At 39.1% G+C, this 22,555-nt stretch overlaps 1 protein-coding gene across 1 annotated transcript in view; it reads right to left on the bottom strand.

The window, feature by feature from the left end:
* The window catches only part of NEB (nebulin), a 271,288-nt gene that overhangs the window by 145,648 nt on the left and 103,085 nt on the right, over positions 1–22,555 (bottom strand). The window contains exons 39-56 of the mRNA XM_040644991.1: positions 22,158–22,469; positions 21,017–21,223; positions 18,823–18,927; positions 17,199–17,306; positions 15,948–16,259; positions 15,030–15,236; positions 14,465–14,569; positions 14,205–14,312; positions 13,244–13,555; positions 11,898–12,104; positions 10,210–10,314; positions 9,169–9,276; positions 7,311–7,622; positions 6,959–7,165; positions 6,402–6,506; positions 5,319–5,426; positions 2,147–2,458; positions 1,756–1,959 (exon numbers count right to left, since the gene is read on the bottom strand). Of these exons, the coding sequence (XP_040500925.1) occupies positions 1,756–1,959; positions 2,147–2,458; positions 5,319–5,426; positions 6,402–6,506; positions 6,959–7,165; positions 7,311–7,622; positions 9,169–9,276; positions 10,210–10,314; positions 11,898–12,104; positions 13,244–13,555; positions 14,205–14,312; positions 14,465–14,569; positions 15,030–15,236; positions 15,948–16,259; positions 17,199–17,306; positions 18,823–18,927; positions 21,017–21,223; positions 22,158–22,469 (3,444 nt within the window). The remainder of the gene's footprint in view (positions 1–1,755; positions 1,960–2,146; positions 2,459–5,318; positions 5,427–6,401; positions 6,507–6,958; positions 7,166–7,310; positions 7,623–9,168; positions 9,277–10,209; positions 10,315–11,897; positions 12,105–13,243; positions 13,556–14,204; positions 14,313–14,464; positions 14,570–15,029; positions 15,237–15,947; positions 16,260–17,198; positions 17,307–18,822; positions 18,928–21,016; positions 21,224–22,157; positions 22,470–22,555) is intronic.

Genomic DNA, 22,555 nt, shown 5'->3' with positions numbered 1-22,555 from the left:
CAATCCACGTAACCCAGAGAATCTAAGACCTCCAGGACCAAAACAAAGCAAGGCTTGCCAATTTCCACATACATTTATCCTGGTTCTGTACTAACCTTTCTGATTAAGATCAGAGATTCTCAATCTCAGCACTATTGGTGTTGTACACTGGAGGATTCTTGGTTGTAGGAGTGCTGTCCTGTAGGTTTCTGGAATGTTTAGTAGCATCCCTGACTTCTATCCACTAGATGCCAGTAGCATGCCACTCTCAAGTTGTGACAACTAAAAAGGTCTCTAGGTGTTGCCAAATCTCCCCTGTGGGACAAAACTGTCCCTGTTTGAGAACCACTAAGTTGTACCATCTCTTCAATGGTATGTGTCATTTTCACCACAACCCCGCCTCACCTCCCCCCAAAACAGAAAATACTAATATTTGTTTATCCTGAGATAGATGTATTGGTCTATTATTCAAAGGAGAAACAGCAGGCTCAAGGATCCAAGTGGCCCTCTTATGAGGCCTGAGGGGGTCTGTATCTCAGCATTCCTAGATTCAGGGCATACTGTTGAAGAGGTCTGTCCCGAGGCATTTTAATGTTGATAAATTTCATGATTGAAGGGTCTTCTCTTCCCCACCTTATTAGTTCAGAGCTCTGTAAACAGCCCTGTTTCATGGAGAGAAAAAAATCTTGGATTCCAAAGGGGGAGCTATTTTGCATAAATTTGCTTATTTATTAGTCAGCCTGTTGGATTCAAATTACCATCATAAAAAAAAAGAAATGAAAACTTGAATATTTATAATAAAGCCAACAGGTCAGCATTTATTATAAATTTTGGATATAAAAATTTCAAGAAGTCTGTGAGAGGTTGATTGGGAAGAGAGGAGCTACAATTTATCAAATGCTTACTATAAGCTAGTTATGAGCTTTATAATAAAGTGAATATGTACGATAGGTGTAAAAATATACAGAAGTATTCAGATCCCTCTAAGACCCAATTATTATTACATATCAATTCAAACTTTCTTACCAGTTCCAGAATCTCAGTGCACATAATTCAACTTTCTGTAATTTTCAGGGTTTTGTTTCTCACTGAACAATGATCAGTACTCTTTCTCTTTGCATAGAATTACTCTACACGGCTATCTTTCATTTCATTCAATAAATATTTAGAATTACATGTCAACCACTGGTATCAGTGCTAAAGAGGGAAATAAGTTGAAGATGGGATACATATACACACATACACACACGTGTATGTGTGTAGTATTATCTACTTCTCTTGATTTGGCAAAGCTAAATGCATTATAAACACTTGGGAGAAAATACACTCTTTATAACATTTCCACCTTGCTTGTGCAAAGTACTCAAAATATTACCCTCTCATACACTTTACAACAACAACAACAACAACAACAACAACAACACGAAGTCTAGGTCTTTAATGTGTTCAAGTTTCAAAGAAAAAAAAGTATGTTCAATAGCTTTCTCATTTACAGGATGGATGATGGATGGATGGATAGATAAATAGGTAGATAAATAAGTAAATAAGTATGAAAACTTTAGGTGACAAAATTGATATTAACCCATTTTACATGATTCAGTATAGAGTAGTTGATAATTCAAATGAAGCAGCCAATATTAAACATTATGCTCTGTTGGGCTATGCTGGAGGATATGATGCTATGTTATTCTATTAATTACTTAAGCAAATGCTATTGAGCACCTACCACTTATCAGGCACTATAATTTTTCTATTTATTTCTAAAGAGTTACTCACATCACTCCTATTTTTGGCATTTGTCTTTGCCAGAACTATGTCCATGGCATCAGGAATGCTGGTGAACTTGTTTCTGTCTGGAGGCTGACGGTATTTCTTCTCACTGATGATTTCTGAAGCCCGCTTGTTCTTTTCTGCCTCCAAAGAACCCAGGGGACTCCATCCTATGCCTCTCAGCCACTCAAGGTCAGACTTATACAGATTCTGTGAAATTACAAAGAACTCCATCAAAACCCCATCCTCATTTGGACCCTTGACTCAAGTGATTCTACACATTACAAAGAGATGTATTTTAGATATTCAATAATAATTCCTTTTTACTTTGTCTCTCTGTGACTCAATGGCTACTCAAATGGTAATATATAAGGTATTCAATTAAATAGAAACTCACCTCACTCTGCAGTTGATAAACCTTTTTAGCTTGAATAACGTCATTCTGGTCAGGCAGGCATGTCCACTGGTGCAGGTAGTTCTTATAGTCTATGTCACTGACTAAGGCCTGACATTTCTTGGCCAGCACCACTCCCAGCATGTCCACTGGGCTGCTGAACCTGGTCTTCCACTTCTCAAAGTCCTTCTTGTATTCTCTTTCACTCTGCATTTTGGCTACATTCATGGACAGCACAAGCTTTGGATCATCTTGCAGGTTCCGGAATCCAATATGGTGGCCAAGTTGTTTGCGGTAGCCTTGTTTGTATTTAAACTGAAATCAAAGGAATCATTTCTTTTATTAACATACAGAGATCAAGTGAAGCTCAACAATTTGAGCTTAATTAAAGGCTCAATTTGCATAGTTTGTATGTTTGTTTTCCAAAGCTGAAATGAGAAAAGGGATGTCCATGTTAATTTAGTAAGAAAAGTAAGAACTTACATAGAGGCTTCCAAAAAAAATGTAATGTAGTTGATTATCAAGAGAGGTTATGATAAAAAATTCTACCTAGAGACAAAAATATATGCCATGATGTGCTAGACATTGGGTATGCTGACCCTGCTAACGCTGTTGTGATAGCCTTATGGGAGTGATCGGAAAGTATGGGCTGAATGGCAGAAAAATAAGAAAGATTCAGGACTTGATCAACGAGCCTCATAATACAGATTAACTTATTAAGCAGCAGGATTTTTAGTGGTTTGCCATATGATTATGTCCGATAAACTTGTCCTGTTTAGGATCCATATCTTCATGTGCATGTAGCTACAAATAGCTAAATATGTTAGATTAGAAAGAGAATTTCACAAGATCTCAACATATTGTTAAGATGAGTCCAAATGAACTACATAAATTCAAGAAAAGTGAAATCCACTATTTAGATTCAATTGGGGAAAAAACTGCTTTAGTACTGGACAACAATCGTAACAATAATAATGACAGTAATAATAATAGCATTTACTTGATGCTAGACAGCCAGCATACATTACTTCATGGAGTTAGGTTCTACTCTCTCTTGACATCCAGCTTCACAGTTACATACGTTAAAAATACTCAGGAGTTTAGGTTGACTATAAGCTCAATATGGGCAATCTGACAAAATCGCTTATAAAAGTAGTGTTAAAGACAGGGACACAAGTCAGAAGCTCGTTTACTCTGGCCTGACCTCCTGCGACAGGGAAACAACACGAAGTTTGGGGGAACTATTTTGAGAGGGGTACTGAAAAAAATAGAATAAATCACAGGTAGAGTGAAGGACTTTTAAAGAATAGCGAATATTCAGAATACTGAAGGACTCAGAAAACTGAAACCAAATGAGAATAAGCAAAAAGCTTGTAATATGAAGAGATATCAAGTGAAAGAGGAAATAAGCTACTTCGTGATGTTACACAGCACAGACCTAGAGTTGATCGACAACATACTCAGGTTCAAAATAGGGAACTATATAATGACAGTTAGAGATGATCCAACAAGGAGATGACCTGCCCTGAAGGACACAAAAATTCTTTTACGTGTAAGTGTTCACACGACCAGATGACCAGCTTTCGTAGAGTTGGCAGGACACTGAGTGGGAGGCTGGATTAAATAGCTTTTACGTTGTCTAACTAAATTCTATGATTCTAATTTATTAAATTAAGTTCTCATAAAAATATCTCTAATTTCCTTAAGTTTTGGAGAATATAAAAACCATTCGAGGAGCACCTGGGTGGCTCAGTCAGTTAAGGGTCCACCTCTAGATTTTGGCTGAGGTCATGAGCTCGGGGTCGTGAGATCGAGCTCCACTTCAGGTTTTGCACTCAGCTTGAGATTCTCTCTTCCTCTCCCTCTGCCCCTCCCCCCATTCACTCTCTCTAAGATAAATAAATAAATCTTAAAAAAAAAGCATTTGAAACTGAGGGGAGATATAATCTCTACAATGGTGGTAAAGTTCACATAAAGTGAATTTTAGGGTAAGATTTCAAAAGGTTCTAACTAATGGTTTCATACTAAAAGAAATTAGGTACTATCAAACGTATAGTTAGGAAATCACTGATGTATTTCTTCAATTTCTAACTAATCTTCACCTCACGGAGACTACATAACACTAAACACTCCTGCGGGGATATTCAAGCATCATTCTTGCTGTTCTGCAGCACGCTGATTTGTTTTAATGCGGAATTGACCTGCAAGCCAGTGAGTAATAATAAATCATCTAATTTTCCCACATTTCTGGAGTGTCACAAATTGACTGCTTTAAAGAAAAGCTTCCCTTATATTCTTAGAATTTATTGTCGGGTGCTGTTTTAGACACTCCTTTTTCCAACTCAAGTCTTTGTCTTGTTTTAAAAATTTTAAGAGGTAGAGCTTCCCTCTGAAATTCCAAAGTCCTCTGAATTTTTTGAGGTTAATTCTTAGAATTAACAAAATGACATGTTTATATGCAGAATAGTAAAGTCAAATATTAATAAAAATTTAACTCATCAATAGGAATCGTACCTAGTTTATTCACCAAATTGACTATCCCTTCCAATCATAACTAGAAGTTGCCTTGGAGAACAAATATATCCCTGTTTTATGAACTTTGGGATCAGATTTCCAACAGAAAGTTTGGCACTCTGGAACTTAAACCTAAATTCCTGAAACTTCCTGAATTTTTTATGCCCCAAGCTAATTTATTAGAATCATGTAAATGTAAGAATAGGTTAAATAAAAAGAACTGGCATCTAATTCTTAAATATGTGCATATAAAAATTTATCGACATCAGGTTGTTGAGGTTGATTTATTATCTGGTGCTTTGAATTTGTCTAAGATAGACAAAGAGAAAACAGGAAATTATTTTCAGGCAAGCAGGGGAACACTGAAATCTCTGGCTTCTTTGTAATATCTAGAAACATAGCATCTTAGTGTAATGGATCTTACAGGTCCTCTGTCTCAACCTCTATTCAGGAAGCCCTTATTTTGATACTGGATCGGTAAGAAAGAAAAGGGAATGTTCAGTAAATGAAGAGGGTAGGTAGGAGAAGATGAAGGGAGTGGCATTACATTTTGCCATTTTGCCGTTACACAGGCAAAGCCTATCTGTAAGAACAGTTACCAGTATTAAAGATACCTGATTCAGATAAAATACATCATAAAAGCCAAACAAGCCAAACTTACGTCGCTAACAATGTCTCTTGAAGCTTTGGCCGACTGTACAGAAATTGCATCAAGTGGGAGATCATAGCCTTTCTTCAGAGCTTCTTCCCATCCAAGTTTATAGAGTTTCTGGAAATTAAACACTTAATTTAGCGTTATTCAGTATATATTAAAATCCCAGTGGATTACTGGACAAAAGTCTACCCAGACAGTAGGCATCAGACTCTATCATCTACCTTATCTCTAAAGATATGGATAGTACAGCTCAAGCTGTTTTACGGAGCACTGACTTAGCACTGCAGGATCTTGCTTCAGTTTTCTGGCTCTGAGAATAGTTACAAGAGACACACTACAATGTTAGAGTAGCTTTTCTGTTCAGACACAATTTGGGCATATCAAGTGTATCAGATACTTTCTCCCCGCTATTAAGTACAGTCTAGGCTATTTTGTTCACAGATGTTAAATAAATTGGTAACCAAAAAAAGTCAGGTAACGAAATTTTGATTATCCAAGTGATCAAAGCAATAGATACTGAATGTCTTTTATGAGGTACAATAGATGAATTAATCTTTATGAATGAAATTTATTGAATAGATGCATGTGTGTTAAAAGGGTAATAATAAAAACAGTTGAAAGTCCTCCAGAACTTACTATGTGCCAGGTACTGTGTTGAGAGCCTTACATGGGAATTTCTCATTTGGTCTTCACAACAGTTCAATGTCATAAGCACTACTATGGTCCCAATTTCAGGGATGAGGAAACGAAGGCTTAGACCTGATGTTATGTAACTCATAAATGGCAAAGCCAAAAACCCATACCAGGTCTGTCTGATGCCATTTTTTCTTTCAACAATTATCTATTGATTTCCCACTCTGTGCCAAGTACAATGAGTACTGAGATAAAGAAAACAAGCACAGTGCCTGCTCCACGGAGCATAAGAGTCACAGCTAAGGCTCTTGCTTTTAACCACCACATTCTGCAGCATCTCTAACTTGCCAGTTTGAGTCATTCATTTCTATTAATTCAGCATTTACGTCAATTATTTACCGTTACATCATTTAAAAAGTTTAATTCGTTTCAAGCCAAATTTTTATGTAGCTTTACCTGACTATACTGAGCTTGATTCTGCTTGGCTTGTAAAATATCTGGTGTGTCTGGCATCACATGAATCTTGGTTTTATCTTTGTTCCAGTCAATGGTATATAAGTGCTAGGAAGTCAGGAGAAAAAAAGAACGACATTTGATATTTGAAGGACAAACAGAAAAGAAAAAAATGTAACCAAGCATTTAAATGCACTCAATTTGAATTAAATTCAGTAATTAAAGTGGTATATGACTCAGGAAAGATACCAAAAACAAACTCAGATTTTTTTTAAAAAAATAATATTTTGGATATTCTCTATCTTCTAGAATTAATTGGAAGTCCTTAATATATAACAATTTTAAAAAAACAAATGATTCCTAACTCAATTTAGGATGTCAGGGGAAATAAAAATAAGTAGGCAGAAGAAAATGATGTAGCGACATGCCCTGGAACAGTCTGTCACTGCCCAGAAGTGGTGGACCCAAACCAAATTTCCCAAACAAGAACCAGAGGCTGCTAGTCCTGCCTTGCTGGGAGCTGTAGGGAAGGGCAGCTGTATAGAAGGATGGCTGTCTACCTTGTTCATGGTTTGTGTATTCTGTTTGGCAAGAACCATGTCCATGGAGTCATTCAGCTTCTTAAACTGGAAGTTGCTAGGGTGTTGGCGGTATTTCTGATCACTGGCATATTCGGTAGCTTTCTTGGCCTTCTCCACTTCTAGGGAACCAGCTGGACTCCAGCCAAGCCCTTTGTACCACTCATTGTAGTCCTGCTTATATTCATTCTATAAAGAGAAGAGACAAATTTGACTTTACCTTACCAATTACTTTACTTTTATCAGTTCAGACACAAAAGTGTGGCAGAGAAGATTGTGATCTCTGTTCCCATGCAAGAAATCCAACCATCACCCAGAAAGAAGAGAGACTTACATCACTCTGTATGTGATTCATATTCCTGCTCAGCTCAATGCTCATGGCATCTGGAAGGAGGATGTACTTGTGAATCAGATGCTTGTAGTTGGTGTTGGTGATGTTGGCCTGGGCATCCTTGGCCGCAGTGACACTGAGCATGTCCGCAGGGGTATGGTAGCTGGTCTTCGTATTCTCATAGTTTTTCTTGTACTCCCGATCGGATTGCATCTTCGCCACTTGCATGGAATGGACTAATTTGGGATCATCCTCAAGGCTGCGGAAACCAAACATCTTCCCCCTCTCCTTTTCATAATTGTATTTGTATTTATACTGTGAAAAAATGAGTTTATTTGAGCAATTCCCTTGACTAGAAACATTCCAGTATCAATATCCTGTATTTCATAAAAAGTGATACTTGTGCAGAATTCTACAGTTTATAAAACATGTTTTTCACATTTGTTTGTGTAACTTGATACTCACAACTACATGCTGTGAGGTAGATAGCAAAGGTATTACTCCTGCCCCGTTTTACAGATGAGTAAGCTGAGACCCAGAGAGGTGAGTGACATGCTAAGGTCACTAAGGATTAGAACCCAGAACTTAACGATGATATACCACACTGACTTCTTTTGTTAAGGTTGGACATCTTTCGTAGGTGATAACAGTATAGCAAATGAGAGGGGAAAAAAAGCAGAATGTTCTAAGCAGTTTACTGTTGCCCAAAGAAATCACCCAGTCTTTTACTGTAGAAAATAGACTTAGTTTATGACATATACAGTATCATCGTAGAGTAACCTTATATCTGTGGAGCTCCTTTTCCTTTAAGACTTTCTATACTGGTGTAATGGAAAATAAACTTTACTATTTATCACTCAACCTGTTTCTACAGAGGAGGATTCTGATACATGGAAAGCTTCTTATTCTGCCTCTCTCTTGTGTGTTTGAGTGTGCAAGTTAAGGAGTAGGAGCTCAGAGAGCAAATTACTCCAGAATAGAGGGAAAAGAATTTTGAGATTTCAGGACAATGTAGTAGTGGCATAGGGATGGACAGATGGAAAAGAGGAAGATCAGGCATAGAATAAGAAAGAGAAAGTGTCACTGGGGGGTGGCTAAGGAAAGAGTACTCTGAAATGTGTGTGTTCCTCCCATTACCCCCCAATCACTCAGTGGTCGCTGTGAGAAGATTTCTTGCAGAAACAACCAAATGAAAGCACTGAGTTTCATACAGGTGATATGCTGTGGGAATGGTGAGCTGGCACACCAGCTCTCTGGAGGGAAAAAGCCCTGATCTGTCGTGTTTGCCAATTTTTGTGGTGTAAATACTCCTACCATGACTGGTGTCAAGCTACCAAGAATTTAATAACTGGCTTGCAGAATTCCTGATTACTTAATAATCAGCTGTCATGAGTCCAGAAGATCAGCATCCCCAGCACACCATTTAATGAGACATCCTGCTAGGAGGAAACCGCCTAAGAGGCAGGAAGCAGGAACAACCCAAGTCTTTCACCAGGAAAGCTTGGAGAAGGGCTCTGGATGTCTATAGCCCATAGCCTTGGGGATGGAGTTCAAAGTAAATTCACCTAGAGCTCATGAGCCAGGGAGCACATAAATATGTGGTCATTGTGTGGTTAGCACGTTTGTTTGTTTTTTTGTGCAAACAGCACAATGCTGTTTGTTTGTTTTTTTCCCCAGAAATACCAGAGAAAACAAAAGAGCAAGCCTAAAAAGCATTCACAGACTAGAAGGAGACCACTGTTAGCAGGCATGCTTTTCCCCCTATATCTCTTCCACTGAGTGTTTCCAAAATTCAGCCCTTATTATTTTGATAAATTGGGGGGAGGAACCCAGTCAGGTAAGTGCTCTCCTTCAGACTTACATCACTTGCAATATCTCTTGAGGCTTTGGCAGCTTTGATAGGAATTGCATCGGTTCTGAGATCATAGCCTTTCTTTTTAGATTCTTCCAAAGAAAGTTTGTAGAGTTTCTGTAAAGAGAGGCAAGGGAATAATGTTCTTCTAAATAGGAAAGCCTGGGTTGATTTGAAAAGAGTAAACTAACACTGTGGCATTGTTTATTTTTGAGCAGAACGCTTCACTGGTGGTTCGATGGCTAAATGTCCTGACAAATAAAATTGTGTTTGAAAAAAGTCTACTACATACTCAAACATACCTTCAAGAAACCACCAGAAAACATAAGACTTAATGGTCTCTATTAAGTTGTAAATATGCTTTTTAAAAATGTGAAAGCCCAGTAGATTCTCAAAACAACCATACTCTTACATCAAAAGAAAATTTCTCTATTTTGCCATTGACACTTTTATTTATGTAACTGTGTGGATTCTACAATCCAAAAATAAGTCATCAATCACAAATGCCTGTATAATTCAAGGAAAATAGAAAACACTGGTAGGATTAGAGATTTCCTAGCAACTGTGGTTAGGTTGAGAAAGAAAGTGAAATAAAACACTTAACGCATTTTCTAACACTAAGTGTTGAACATTCCTTGTTATGGAGCTTGCCCCAAATTCTTCAAAATGTTCACATTCCCTTCCTACTTAACTTTTCCCAAGACCCCTTCTTTAGGACCATCTCAAAGCCTTGGAAGAGAGATGCCAGGAAGCAGGTCCTAGGATTCTCACTTCCTTTTTCTCTTTTGGGGTCCCCAAGCCCTTCTCTTCCTGCCAACTCTCAGAGTCTGAGGAGTACCCACCACTAAACAAAACCCAGCTGCCCTTCAAATTCCGGACTACAGAGCCGGAGTCCCATCCACAGGCCTGCTCTCACTCTCAGCAAAGCGAGAAAAAGAAAGATTCTCACTTGTGGATTCCTACTCTTATTTTCGAAACATTCACTCTTATAATTAAGAGACATTAATTAGTTTATACTGGTTCAAATAAATCAGGGGGAATTATACTTACATCACTCATATTAATTGCATTTGCCTTTGCCAAGACAATCTGGGGGATATCGGGCATAATGTGGACTTTGGTCTTATCAGCCTCCCATGCTTGTTTGTAGAGGTGCTGGGAAGTTAAAAAAAAAAAAAATGAAAATTATTTAAGTATCTTAAAAGGTGCTCATTTAGTGTGTGTGTGTTGTGTGTGTGTATGCATATGTATATATAAAATTGTACATAAATACCCATATTTTATTATTTTTATTAGCTAGATCTTATTTTTTAAATTTAAATGGAAAAGGTGTTAATTCAAACAAGACAGTGGAGAGGCCGCAAGATGGAAAGTAAAATGATGCCAAGATGAGACTCATAGAAATAGCAAATGCTACACTGAGAGATGTCTTGGGGATCATCAGTTGAACCCTCTTATTGCAGAGTTGAGAAAACCATAGCCCAGAGAAGCAATGCACCTTGCCTGAGGACACACAGCAGGTCTGGGCCATCATTTCCAGAACTTTGCAATAAGAGGATAATGAATCTTATCTTGGCATCATTATTCTGAAATGATTAATAAATTACACTGAAAATGAAAGATTTAACATCTAAAAAACAAATGTGAGCTTGTGATAGTTTAAATACTAAATCTTAAAAGGGACACTGAGATCTGTGCCTTGTCTTTCAGGCAAGTCCCCGTCCAAGAGATCGGTCATCTTGACAAATCTCAGAAGACTCCAAGGGGTTTACTCAGACACTTAGCATAATACAGCTCTCTCTAGTGTAAATAGGACCATCATTTTCTGCAACTGTTTAAAGTCCATTTTTTTTTTTGCTAATCAATGGTATTTCAAATTATGATCTATATAATATAACCCAAACTGCTGCAATTATTTTATTATTTATCAATTAAAAAGAGAAGTCCAAGGTGGATATGCTTTTTGGTCTTGGTATCTATCATGGCTAATAAATTTAAAAATAGGGGCGCCTGGGTGGCACAGCGGTTAAGCTTCTGCCTTCGGCTCAGGGCGTGATCCCGGCGTTATGGGATCGAGCCCCACATCAGGCTCCTCCGCTATGAGCCTGCTTCTTCCTCTCCCACTCCCCGTTTGTGTTCCCTCTCTCACTGGCTGTCTCTATCTCTGTCAAATAAATAAATAAATTCTTTAAAAAAATAAAATAAAAAATAAAAAATAAATTTAAAAATACAGTAAGGCTTTTCTAAAGCTGGAATAATTAACGATCCAAGGAACTACTTGTACAGAACAACTGCTCTCGTGATTTGCCCAGAGAAGGTCCTGGCTCGGAATGCTGCTATAGCCACAGGATCCAGGAGTCTCCTTTGATTCCATCAAAGCAGCTAAGAAGCAGGGTGGGCAGCAACACCCAGCTGGCAGGCAAACAATTTGCTGATTCAGCATTGTGAACGTCTACTCGACCTCACCTTAGCCAAACAAGACTTCTTTCCAAAATTTGCATGAAGAGAAACGATTCATATTTATTTTCTTATGTCTGTTGGGCAGAGTGGTTCACTGAACATTTAGGGCACCACTAATTAGGACTAATTTCTATCTTTTTTTAACCCTTTTTCAAAGCTGAATAAACATTAATTGTGATGCCCTAAAACCTTTAGCAAAACCTGCAGATCAAATAAATGTACGAAGACCTGGCTTTTTTGCTGGTGCACAGGAAATATTATACTATCAAAAGACTCACTTCATTCATAATTTTTGCATTATTCTGGGCCAAAACCATGTTCATTGAGTCCATCAAAGTGGAATACTTCAAAGTGTCTGGGTGTTGGCGGTACTTCTTTTCACTGATTATCTCCATGGCTTTCTTGTTTTTCTCAGCCTCCAGGGAGCCCAGAGGGAGCCATCCAATCCCCTTCATGAAGTCAACATAGTCAGCTTTGTACTGATTCTGCAAAAGAGGGAAAGTTCAGGGATCAGAAGAAACCAAAGCTGCCAAGAACCATGAGTGGGTATTCAATATTCCCTAAGTTCCCCTTTAGTTTTTAACCAGTAGTATATCGAACTCCAACTATTTTTGTTCCTAAACATTTTTCTTACATTTTTTTTTGCATGAGAAATTAAAAATAAGCAGTAATATCTTTGTGGTTTGTTTTCCTCAGTGCCTTCATAAAGAAAAAATGCTAAGAAATACCAACTGGATTAGTTATCATGTGACTATTATCTTGAGAAATGTGACTGTGCTGGCCTTTCTTACATAAATTTCCAAGTTCCCTTGGTTGACAGGTGACTCACCAGGATCCTGGTTCTCTCTTTCGTTGTAAGCTTTGATCACCCACCACTGCTACAATTCCCTTGGGTATGCCAGAAACCTCACTGGTACTCTGTGCAAATTTTGTTTTTTTCCCCCCCAATTCTGATATTTTCCTCTACAAGTCTACCTTGGTGGCTTTTATATGGACACTACATACCTGCCTGGCAATTAAGAGCTGAGCTCTTACATTCCCTAAGAGAAACACGAGCGTGGTGTGGCCTGCCTTTGGCTAGTAATTTAAATTCCCTTCTCCCAGCCACCAAATAAATGACCTCTATAGTGGAATTCTTGGTTCTACTCTGTGACTGCCTCACATTCATTCCGATAGTTTCTACCTCCTCAACGTTTCATCAGCAAGTAATACGGGCGACTACAGAATTGAAAGTAGTGGAGTTAGGAGTGAGGGGCAGGAGCTAGCAAGTGATCGGACTTCCTGACTTTCCTCTTACTCGTGTATCAGGAGCTGTTTTTGCTTCTGACCCTCTTTGCTTGACATGTTTCCTTCAACATGTTCTCTGAAACAAATTTTCATTTGCCCTAGCTGAATCCAGCAACCACCAATCCTCACAGCAGTAATGGTAGAAAATAAGACTTTGGTTTCTAGAATGTATCCTCCTTTGTTAAAGAAATTCCATCTAAGGTAGAAAATAAGCAACTTGGTTGGAAATTATACATTAATTTCTTTCAGGATTTTCAAAATGTCCTAGGTTATGGTCATTCCTGATTTGCTTATTAACCAAGGTCAATGTTCTGCAAATGATGTGGCTGTCACGTACATCACTTTGAATCTGCATCATATTTTTGGCCAATTCAAAGCCCATGGCATCGGGAAGCATGTTGTAGGAATGGATCACATTTCTGTAGTTAGCGTTGGTGGCCACTTCTTGAGACTTCTTGGCTGCCACCACACTCAGCATGTCCACCGGAGTGTGGAAGGAGGTCTTTGATTTCTCGTATCCCTTCTTGTATTCCCGGTCTGACTGCATCTTGGCCACCTGCATGAAGTGTACCAACTTGGGGTCGTCCTCTAGGCTCCGGAAGCCAATGTGTTTCCCTTTGGCTTGTTCATAAGCTTGCTTGTATTTGTACTGTGGATGGGAAAGGAAGCACGGTGAAGTCAGTGAAGGAAAGAGAGCAAAACAGAATTCATTAGATGCCATTAGCTTTGTCAAAGGTGTACGGTTTTAGAGCTCACAGGGGCAGGGAGCAAAATCTTTTTACTTCAAATTTGTTGCCAGACTTGAGTCCGTGGAAAGAAAATGATCTCAGTGTTAATCAAAGAAATGCATGAATAAGTTGTTTTAGGGTGCTTTAGAAAGCAGCTTTTCTCACTCACCTGTCTCATCAGAATAGGCTACAGGCACAATTTCTCATGGTGCATCTTTAATTCGAGTCTAACCAAGGGTCTCTTGGGTAAAATGGATAGCCTGTATCCAGCATTTGCTCAGAATTGCCTATTAACGATTTGAGTACTGTAAGAGCAACTTATATTAACAAGACCTAGTCACTTTTTATATCAAATAATTAACAAATGATTAGAGGGTCCTTGAACTGGGTGAAGGAAAAGGTCTTGTGTGTTCCACAGAGGAGGGTCCCACCAACACTGGGGAGGGTTGACTGTAGCTCTTGAATACACACACACACACACACACACACACACACACACACACATACACGAACTTGGCTCATAGGCTTCTCATTCGCTGAGCCTACAGAGGGCCCAGCGGAGGCACTTACATCACTGGCAATGTCTCTACAGGCTTTTGCAGCCTTTATTGGGATGGCATCAGGCCTCAGGTCATAGCCTTTCTTCTTTTCCTCTTCCCAGCCAGCTTTGTACAGTTTCTAAACAATGAAATAGAATAACACCAGCAACATGTGACTTGGTCAGAATGGGAATCTTGATTTTGAAGTGGCTGGTATATAAAAGAGACATTCCATATATATTAGTTCCCTCCAACCTTCTCCCACTTTACTGTTGTTGTTAATCTACTTACATCACTCATGGTGATTTGGTTTACTCTGGACAGTAAAATGTCTGGAGTATCCGGCATGACGTGAATGGTGGTCTTGTCTTTGTTCCATTTTTCAGTGTAGAGCCTCTGCAACAAGGAAGACAGGCACGTGACTGTACAGCAGGACAAGTCTGTAATAGTGCTATCAAGAGGAAGAGACTCACGTCTCCAAGATAGAAGAGATTAAATTTGATATTGGCAAATGGATGACCTAGCAAGAAGATGGGCTGATGAGACTGAACACACAATGAGGAAAAAAACATCAAACTAGGGAGCCTTCTTCCACAAAAACAAATGTCATCTTGCCCCAACCTCATACTATGTGGAGTTTTGCAGTTGTCGCACCCTCAGCGTGGTGTAGACAGCCTGAGTCAGTGTATGTGAGAGCTCTCTAGACATGATGAAAGTTATAGAATGCCCCCTCTCACCACCACCGCGACCATCATAAAGAGAAAAATGCTGAGGACGATTATAGCAGCACCGCCAGGGCTCAAGGACTTGAGCGCTGTAAGGGTTCTTGGGCTGAGACCAGCAGGAGAGTTCTTACCTTATCCATATTCAGTTTGTTGCTTTTGTTAAGTGCTTGTTCCATTGTGTCCATGGCATAGGTGAACTTCAGCTTCTCAGGGTGCTGGCGATACTTCTTCTCACTAAGGATCTCTCCAGCTTTCTTTGCTTTCTCCACCTCCAGTGACTCTAATGGGATCCAGCCGATCCCTCTCATCCAGTTGGTAAAGTCGGATTTGTAGAGATTCTTTACAAAGAAAAAGGAAATTTTCATTTCAGAAGGAGTTGGGGCTTGGGTTTCTTTGGCTAGATGATTTACTCCTTATCAAAAAAAAAAAAAAAAAGGGAGGGAGAAGAGAATCACCTGCTTTTTATTCCCTACCATCTTTTGGAAAAAACAAAATTTCAAAAGCAGTTGCATTCAGGGGCTCCTGGCTGGCTTAGTCTGTAGACCATGTGACTCTCGATCTCAGGATTGTGAGTTTGAGCCCCACATTGGGTGCAAAGATTACTTAAACATAAAATCTTAAAAAAAAAATGACTGCATCCATGGTGGTTTTGAACAGGAAAACCTAACCCAAATAATTCTTTTATAAAACTTAACTTTCTTAGAGGAAAAGGTAAAAGAATTTTATACAGGAAAAGATATTACATGGCATTCATTTGAGTCTATTGGTTTTTCACAGAATACATCATGTACTGTGTCACACACACACACACACACACACACACACACACACATATATATATATATAATAACCAAAAAAATTCTAAAGCTATATATAGTTCAAATGAGTGAAATTCTAAAACTCCAAATTCTGGAGAGGATCTCTAATTATAGTGAGTCCAGCCAGGTGTAAGATGAAGTAAATGGAACTGCCAATTTCTTGTTCTCCCCTCCCACCAGCTAGAAAGGGATAACTGATTCTATGCCAGTGATGTGTTGGCTATTACATACATCGCTTTGGATCTGCATTGCATTCCTGGAATGCTCCACATTCAAGGCATCAGGCAGAAGAGTGTAGCTGTGGAAGGGCTGTTTGTAGTTGGTGTTGGTGACGACCTCCTGAGATTTCTTGGCGGCTGTCACGCTGAACATGTCCAAGGGTGTGTGATACCTGGTCTTGCTGGCTTCATAGCCCTTTTTGTACTCACGATCTGACTGCATTTTGGCCACATTCATGTAATGAACCAGTTTAGGATCATCCTGAAGACTGAGAAATCCAATCTGCCTGCCTTTGGCTTTCTCATAAGCCTCCTTATACTTGAACTATATGAAAAAGAAGGGCAGACAGAAGTGTGATAGGGTCAATTGTAGGAAATGCTTAAGTGTCAGACTGAATTTATATAACAAATTAAGCAACAGCCAAATCTGGTCTGAATCCAAGTAACACCTAAATATTTTAGTATTTTTAAATAAACAACGAGTAAAATTTTTCTAATGAAGGGTCTTGAGATATGTTCTGGGGATAATGAAGAATGGGATAATTTGTGGTTTACATCTATATTATTCATAAGTAGATTCTTTGAATATTCTCAAAGGTTCCTGAAAAGTTTTTGAAGAATTTGGTGTATATTTTTTAATGATCTATTTCCAAATAATTTGCATTACTTTATAAAGTAGTTGTATAATCCTGAATAAATTTCAGCAAAGCTCTTATACAAATTAGTTTACTGGACTCCACGTGAATGAGTTTTTACTCTATCAAGGTATTATATCAACTCACATGAAAATATAACTTAATTTATAAAAAGTAATTAAGTAGGTAAGTAACTAAAATCCTGTCATTTAATCTATAATTCTTCCTGGTTTTCCTATTTTACGGGTTTTTTTGTGAAAATTATATTTAAAAATCTTATTCTTTTAAAAACTTGGAGATTTTAAATGATTTAGTGACATTTTAGTATGCCAACGCTTTTTTTCTTGAAAAAATCCAAATAAACAGCAGTTTCCAAGTTCATAACAATGATACCAATGACAGTTCCAACTATTTCAGTTTAAAACAAAGAATTTTCTTTTTTGTAATAACTGTATTAAATTTCTAAAGATTTTAAAGTAATAAAAAAACCACTGGCACTTTGGATGTTAGGAAATATTTTTATATTATAACTTTCTATTTATTTCCTAATACAGCGCATATAGCCTCATATACCATATAAAGATTTTTAAAATATAAAGAAGAGTTTTCCACTTTCAAATTATACTTACATCACTAGCAATATTTCTTGAACTTTTTGCAGCAACAATTGGAATGGCATCTGGTCTCAAATCATAGCCCTTAGCAAGAGTTTTCTTCCAGTCTGCTTTATAATGAGACTTGAAAAAGGAAAAGAGTATTTTATTATTTTATTATTCTATCTGAGTATATTTCTATATTATCAAACTCTTCTATAATAAGCATGCAATACTTTATTTTCTTGTATTTTTTGTAATGAAACAATTAAAACTTAGAGAAAGGTATGAATACTAAAATAAAAAATTCGGATGTAGTACCGCCCAGATCTGATTACTCTTAATGTTTAAATATTATTTATAAAACCAGGGGAAAAATTAAATAAACCAAAAGCATAGAAATGAGTACCAAAAAATGTGTATTTGGAGACAAAAGAGAGTCTAAAATGTTAGGAAAAATGACTAAGTCATCTCTTAAGAAATGAACGATTTTATCCGGTTTGATGATGTTTTTAAGTTAGAATCCACCAACTTTTTTTAAAGCAAAAAGAAACAATTTATAATAGTGAATTTAAAGATCACCACCAGTTATGTATCTAGACTACCCAAGAGGCTGGTTATATGCAAGAAATGTTTCTAAAGAAAATTACAATAAACTTTTATACAAGTTTTAATAACTGAAACAAAAGTTATATAAAGCAATACTTGTCCTTATTACAGACTATTCACTACTGTACTTTCCAATCTTGTGTGTCTCATTTTGTTCCACTTTTTAAAAAGTGCAATACAACCTACTAGATTGATTCTATAACCCTCTAATGAGTGATGTCCACAGTTTGGAAAAGCCTGTATCAAGTGAAATTTTATGGTAGCTTCTAGTCTCAGATTCTATGATAATGGGCCAATCTTTATTTTTTTTATGTTATGTTAGTCACCATACAGTACATCATTAATTTTTGATGTAGTGTTCCATGATTCATTGTTTGCTCATAACACCCTGTGCTCCATGCACTACGTGCCCTCCTTAATACCCATCACCGGGCTAACCCATCCCCCCACCCCCTCCCCTCTGAAGCCCTCAGTTTATTTCCCGGAGTCCATAGTCTCTCATGGTTCGTCTTCCCCTCTGGGCCAATCTTTAGACTGCTGATTCAAAAACTGGTCCCCGGACATGGAGGACAAGATGAAACTGAACAAAGAGGGAGCCCATACCAATTGGTAGGTGGCAGGTTTAATAAACAAGGGAACTCACACACAAGGCTTGTCTTGGGCAGCTGCAAGACAAGTAGCTCTCCTCCCCTGCCCACCACGATCTTAAAGTTTATACAGAGGCCTTAACTGGGTTTAGTCACGTATACCGTTCAGGTGGTCTCGATAACATATTGCCCTATCAGGACTGCATCCTTGAAAATGGCTCCCATTGTGGGGACAGCAGACAGAATGTACATCCCAAGGATGGGGGATGGTGAGGAGACTCTACCTGGGTCTACCTCACAGGTTAACCAGAGGTCATCTCTTCTCAACGACCTCTGCGAACAGAGACTCAAAAGATCCACACTGAGTTTGCTTCCCTTAAAATGCTCACTGCTAGAGTTATACAGAATGGAAAAGAAGAGGCCCATCTTAGCAGTGTTAGACTGGTACCAGCCCAAATACTTACATCACTCATGTTGAAGGCGTTGACCTTGGCCTGAATAAACTGAGGTAATTCGGGGTCCATGGTGTATTTGTGCTTCAGTTTCTCCCCCTCCACCTTGTAGTTCAACTAAAACCAAAGGAGGCAGAATGCAAATGTCATTAGCTGATATAATGTCAGTTCCAGCAGGTACACACCCCTTTAAAAAGGAAGGTAATCATTTGTGTTTTTCCATATACAGGTCAAATACCTATACTACCACATGGCAGGGTGTTAGTAGACATATCCGTTTGCTTATTCCACCAGTATTTATTGGACAGCACTATGGGCCAGGTAGGGTGATACGTTTCTGCATGTAATGTGCTAACAAGGGCGGACATGTCCTCTTGAAGGTTACCGTGCAGTGGAGGAGACAGAAAATAAAAATTTAACTCTAAGATAGAGCTAGAATGTGTGATGTGTTGTAAATAGAATAACTTCAGGAAAGAAACAAGGGTAGTCAGCAAAGGCTCTCTAAGGAGATAACATTTATGCTCAGACTTGAAGGGAGGGGTTCAGGCCAAAGCAGAGCATTTGGGGCCCTGAGTCTGGAAAGGGCAGCGCCAGCGTGAGGGACTGAAGGCAGCTGCATCACAGGGCTGGAGTGTGCCAAGGGGGCCCGACAGAATTAGGATGGGGAGCAGGGGCACAGAGCTGAGGGTCTTTTCAGCCAAGGGAACAAGTTTAGCTTTTAAGTTCAAGGAGAAGTTACTAAAAGGTTTTAAGTATAAGAGGGCTGTGATTTATATTTTAAGACCATTCTTCTGGTGGTCATGTGTGACTCCAGGCAGGGAAGCCAGATACCAGCTTAGTGCAGTTGACCCCATGAGAGGTACGGAAGCCCTAACTAACTGTGGGCAGGTGAATGACAGGCGAGTGCCCCAGGGGACACTGGGGGAGACCGAGGTGCACCGATGCCGGGATCACGCAGGGAGGCAGCAGCAATGACAGCCAGGTTTCTGGCTTGAGTCACTGGGTAGATGTTAATGGCATTTATTGGGGTGGAGAAGACAAAGAATGAGCGTCCAGTGCTCCTAGCTAACTGGAAAACCACAGTGAGAACAAAAGAAATCAGAAGAATTTCCACATTTATTCCTACTACAATAGTACTAATCCCAAAATAACTGTGGTAATGCGGCAACAGACACTGGCCTGAGAAAGAAAATCCACAGATAATTCTCAAGTCTGAGCCAAGCAAAGCCTTCCCCACCTTCCAATATCTGGGGCTAAAAACACACAACCTCTTCTTTTCTTTGCTTTTTACCTACACTCTCTTTCTGGTGGAGTTACTTTAACAGAACTCTGAAATTACCCAATGAGGGGAAGCACTGAGCATGGTAATTAGGCTCTAAGAATAAGGGTCCGGATAGACCTGGGCTCAGAAATGAGGCTCAGCTGACTTGAAAAGTAAACTGCTTCCATCCTCCCCAGAGGCCTCTCTCTGGCTTGCTTTTCAGAATGTTGAGCTCTTACGCAAGAGATTAGGACATTATACCTTCCCCCTCAAGTAGCTAGGTAGGACGGTTGCAACTCAGAGCAATAAATAGCTTGGTTTACAATTCAGATGGAATCACAGATGATAACAGTAATCATTTCATTTCATTTCATGTGTATAATAATAGGGGTCTGCTTATAAATGGCACAGATTCTCTACATTTGGAAAATAGAGCAAATTTGGAAAATCCTCCTTCTCTCCTCCCTCATTCTCTGTATGTTCAAGTTGCATGTTGTTTCAAAAGTAAGACCTTTCTATCATACCCCTGACAGCAGTTGATGAGCTAACACGGATGCACCTTCACACACTGAATTAAGAAGGATGGTGGAATGGGGGTTATTCATGGATAAACCCCCTTTTTATAAGATTTATTTATTTATTTATTTGAGAGAGGGGGAGAGAGAGAGAGAGCGCGCGCGCACACGCGTGGGCGGGGGAAGGGGCAGAGGGAGCGGAGGAGAGAGAGAATCCTCAAGCCAACTCCCTGCCGAGTGCAGAGCCTGATGCAGGGCTCAATCCCAGGACCCTGAGATCATACGCTGAGTCGGCCGCCTGACAGACCAAGCTGCCCAGGCGCCCCTGGATATCTGTGATAATGTGACAACAGAGACTGGCCTGAGAAATAAAATCCACAGATAATCCCAGGTGCCTCTGGATAAACCCTTTTGAAGGGAAACCACTTACATCGCTTAGCTGCTTAGTGTTCTGCTGAGCCAAAACCATGCCCATGGAATCGGGCACACTTGTGAACTTGATGGTATCTGGGTGCTGTCGATACTTCCTCTCATTTAAAGCATCACCTGCTTTCTTGACCTTCTCAACCTCCAGAGAACCAATAGGGATCCATCCAATGCCCTTGAAGAAGTTGTTATACTCGTCCTTATACACATTCTGTAAAAGAGTAACCTTATATGAGGAGATATCCTGCCGAATACTCAAAGAAGCTCTCTGAAATCTGCAGTTCGACCCTTCCAGCATGCTCCCGGCTATGCCCCTGAGCTCGTTACCCAGAATTTGGTAATAAGAAAAAGCAGTTCTGTTGTTAAGAGTGCATTATACGACACAGAGGGAATCTAGGCCACATATCTCCATGGCTCATGCTAAAAAAAAGTTGTGTCTCTTTTGACAATAAATTGGGCTTTCTTTTTGATTTCACTGAAAACCCACAACTTTGAATTTCACCCATCCTGTTCATCTAGGCTATTCCTGATCTCAGCTGGGGAGAGACATCTTCGTTGAGCAACAATAAATGAACACGATATATTCCCTTACAGAGGATGATTCTTAGAGAAATCTGGTTCCTGCAGAAGGAGATGCCCTGAATATTAAACAGCCTCCCCATGCAGCTCTCCATGAATCATGCTGCAATCACAAAGCCTTCCTGGTTCATTCTAGATGACTCATCACATAGATTAACATGCACGAGAGTGTGATTTTTAGTTAAAAAAAGAAAAAACCTTTCCCGAATTCAGAAAGAATAGAGAATACTATTTTGCATTATACATCTCACCATTGAAGCGGGCCTGCCAAGAGCAACCATTTCCTCTTGTTGAGAACGAAGGTGGTTTATATACTTGGTGGAATATGGTTTTATCTTTGATCCATAAGTTAATAAAGACAGTATCAATGATTACAATAGGAGCACAGAAAGCCAGCAAAAACACAGCTCGTCTACCATGCCTTTGTTAGTCTTTCAATAATGACTGTTTGTTTTAAAGTGCATTTTTCAAATACCTTACTGTATTGTGAAGTCTACTAAAACAGGAAGAAATGATTATCCTTTAAGTACCAACATGTCTGGGTCTGTTATGTTATATATACTCACATCACTCTGAATTTGATTCACATTCCTGGTATGCTCGAGACTCAGGGCATCGGGTAGGTACGTGTAATGATGTACGGGCTGTTTGTAGTTGACGTTGGTGACGACATCTTGGGCCGACTTTGCAGCAGTGATGCTAACCATGTCCCCTGGGGTATGGTAGCTGGTTTTGGTGTTCTCATAGTTCTTCTTGTATTCACGATCTGACTGCATCTTCGCCACATTCATATAATGGACCAGCTTGGGATCATCCTGGAGGCTTCTGAAGCCCACATGCTTCCCCTTTGACTTCTCATAAGCTTCCTTGTATTTATACTGCAAAGGCGAAATTTGGTTAGCAAAGTCCTAGGCATTGATAACATTATGTGTAGCAAGTATATTCACACACAAAGGCAACTTAG

Source organism: Ursus maritimus, unplaced genomic scaffold, assembly GCF_017311325.1.
Source record: "Ursus maritimus isolate PB19 unplaced genomic scaffold, ASM1731132v1 scaffold_1, whole genome shotgun sequence".
NCBI lineage: Eukaryota > Metazoa > Chordata > Mammalia > Carnivora > Ursidae > Ursus > Ursus maritimus.
The sequence above is the reverse complement of the archived record's forward strand: the minus strand, read 5'-3'. Positions and strand labels throughout refer to the sequence as shown.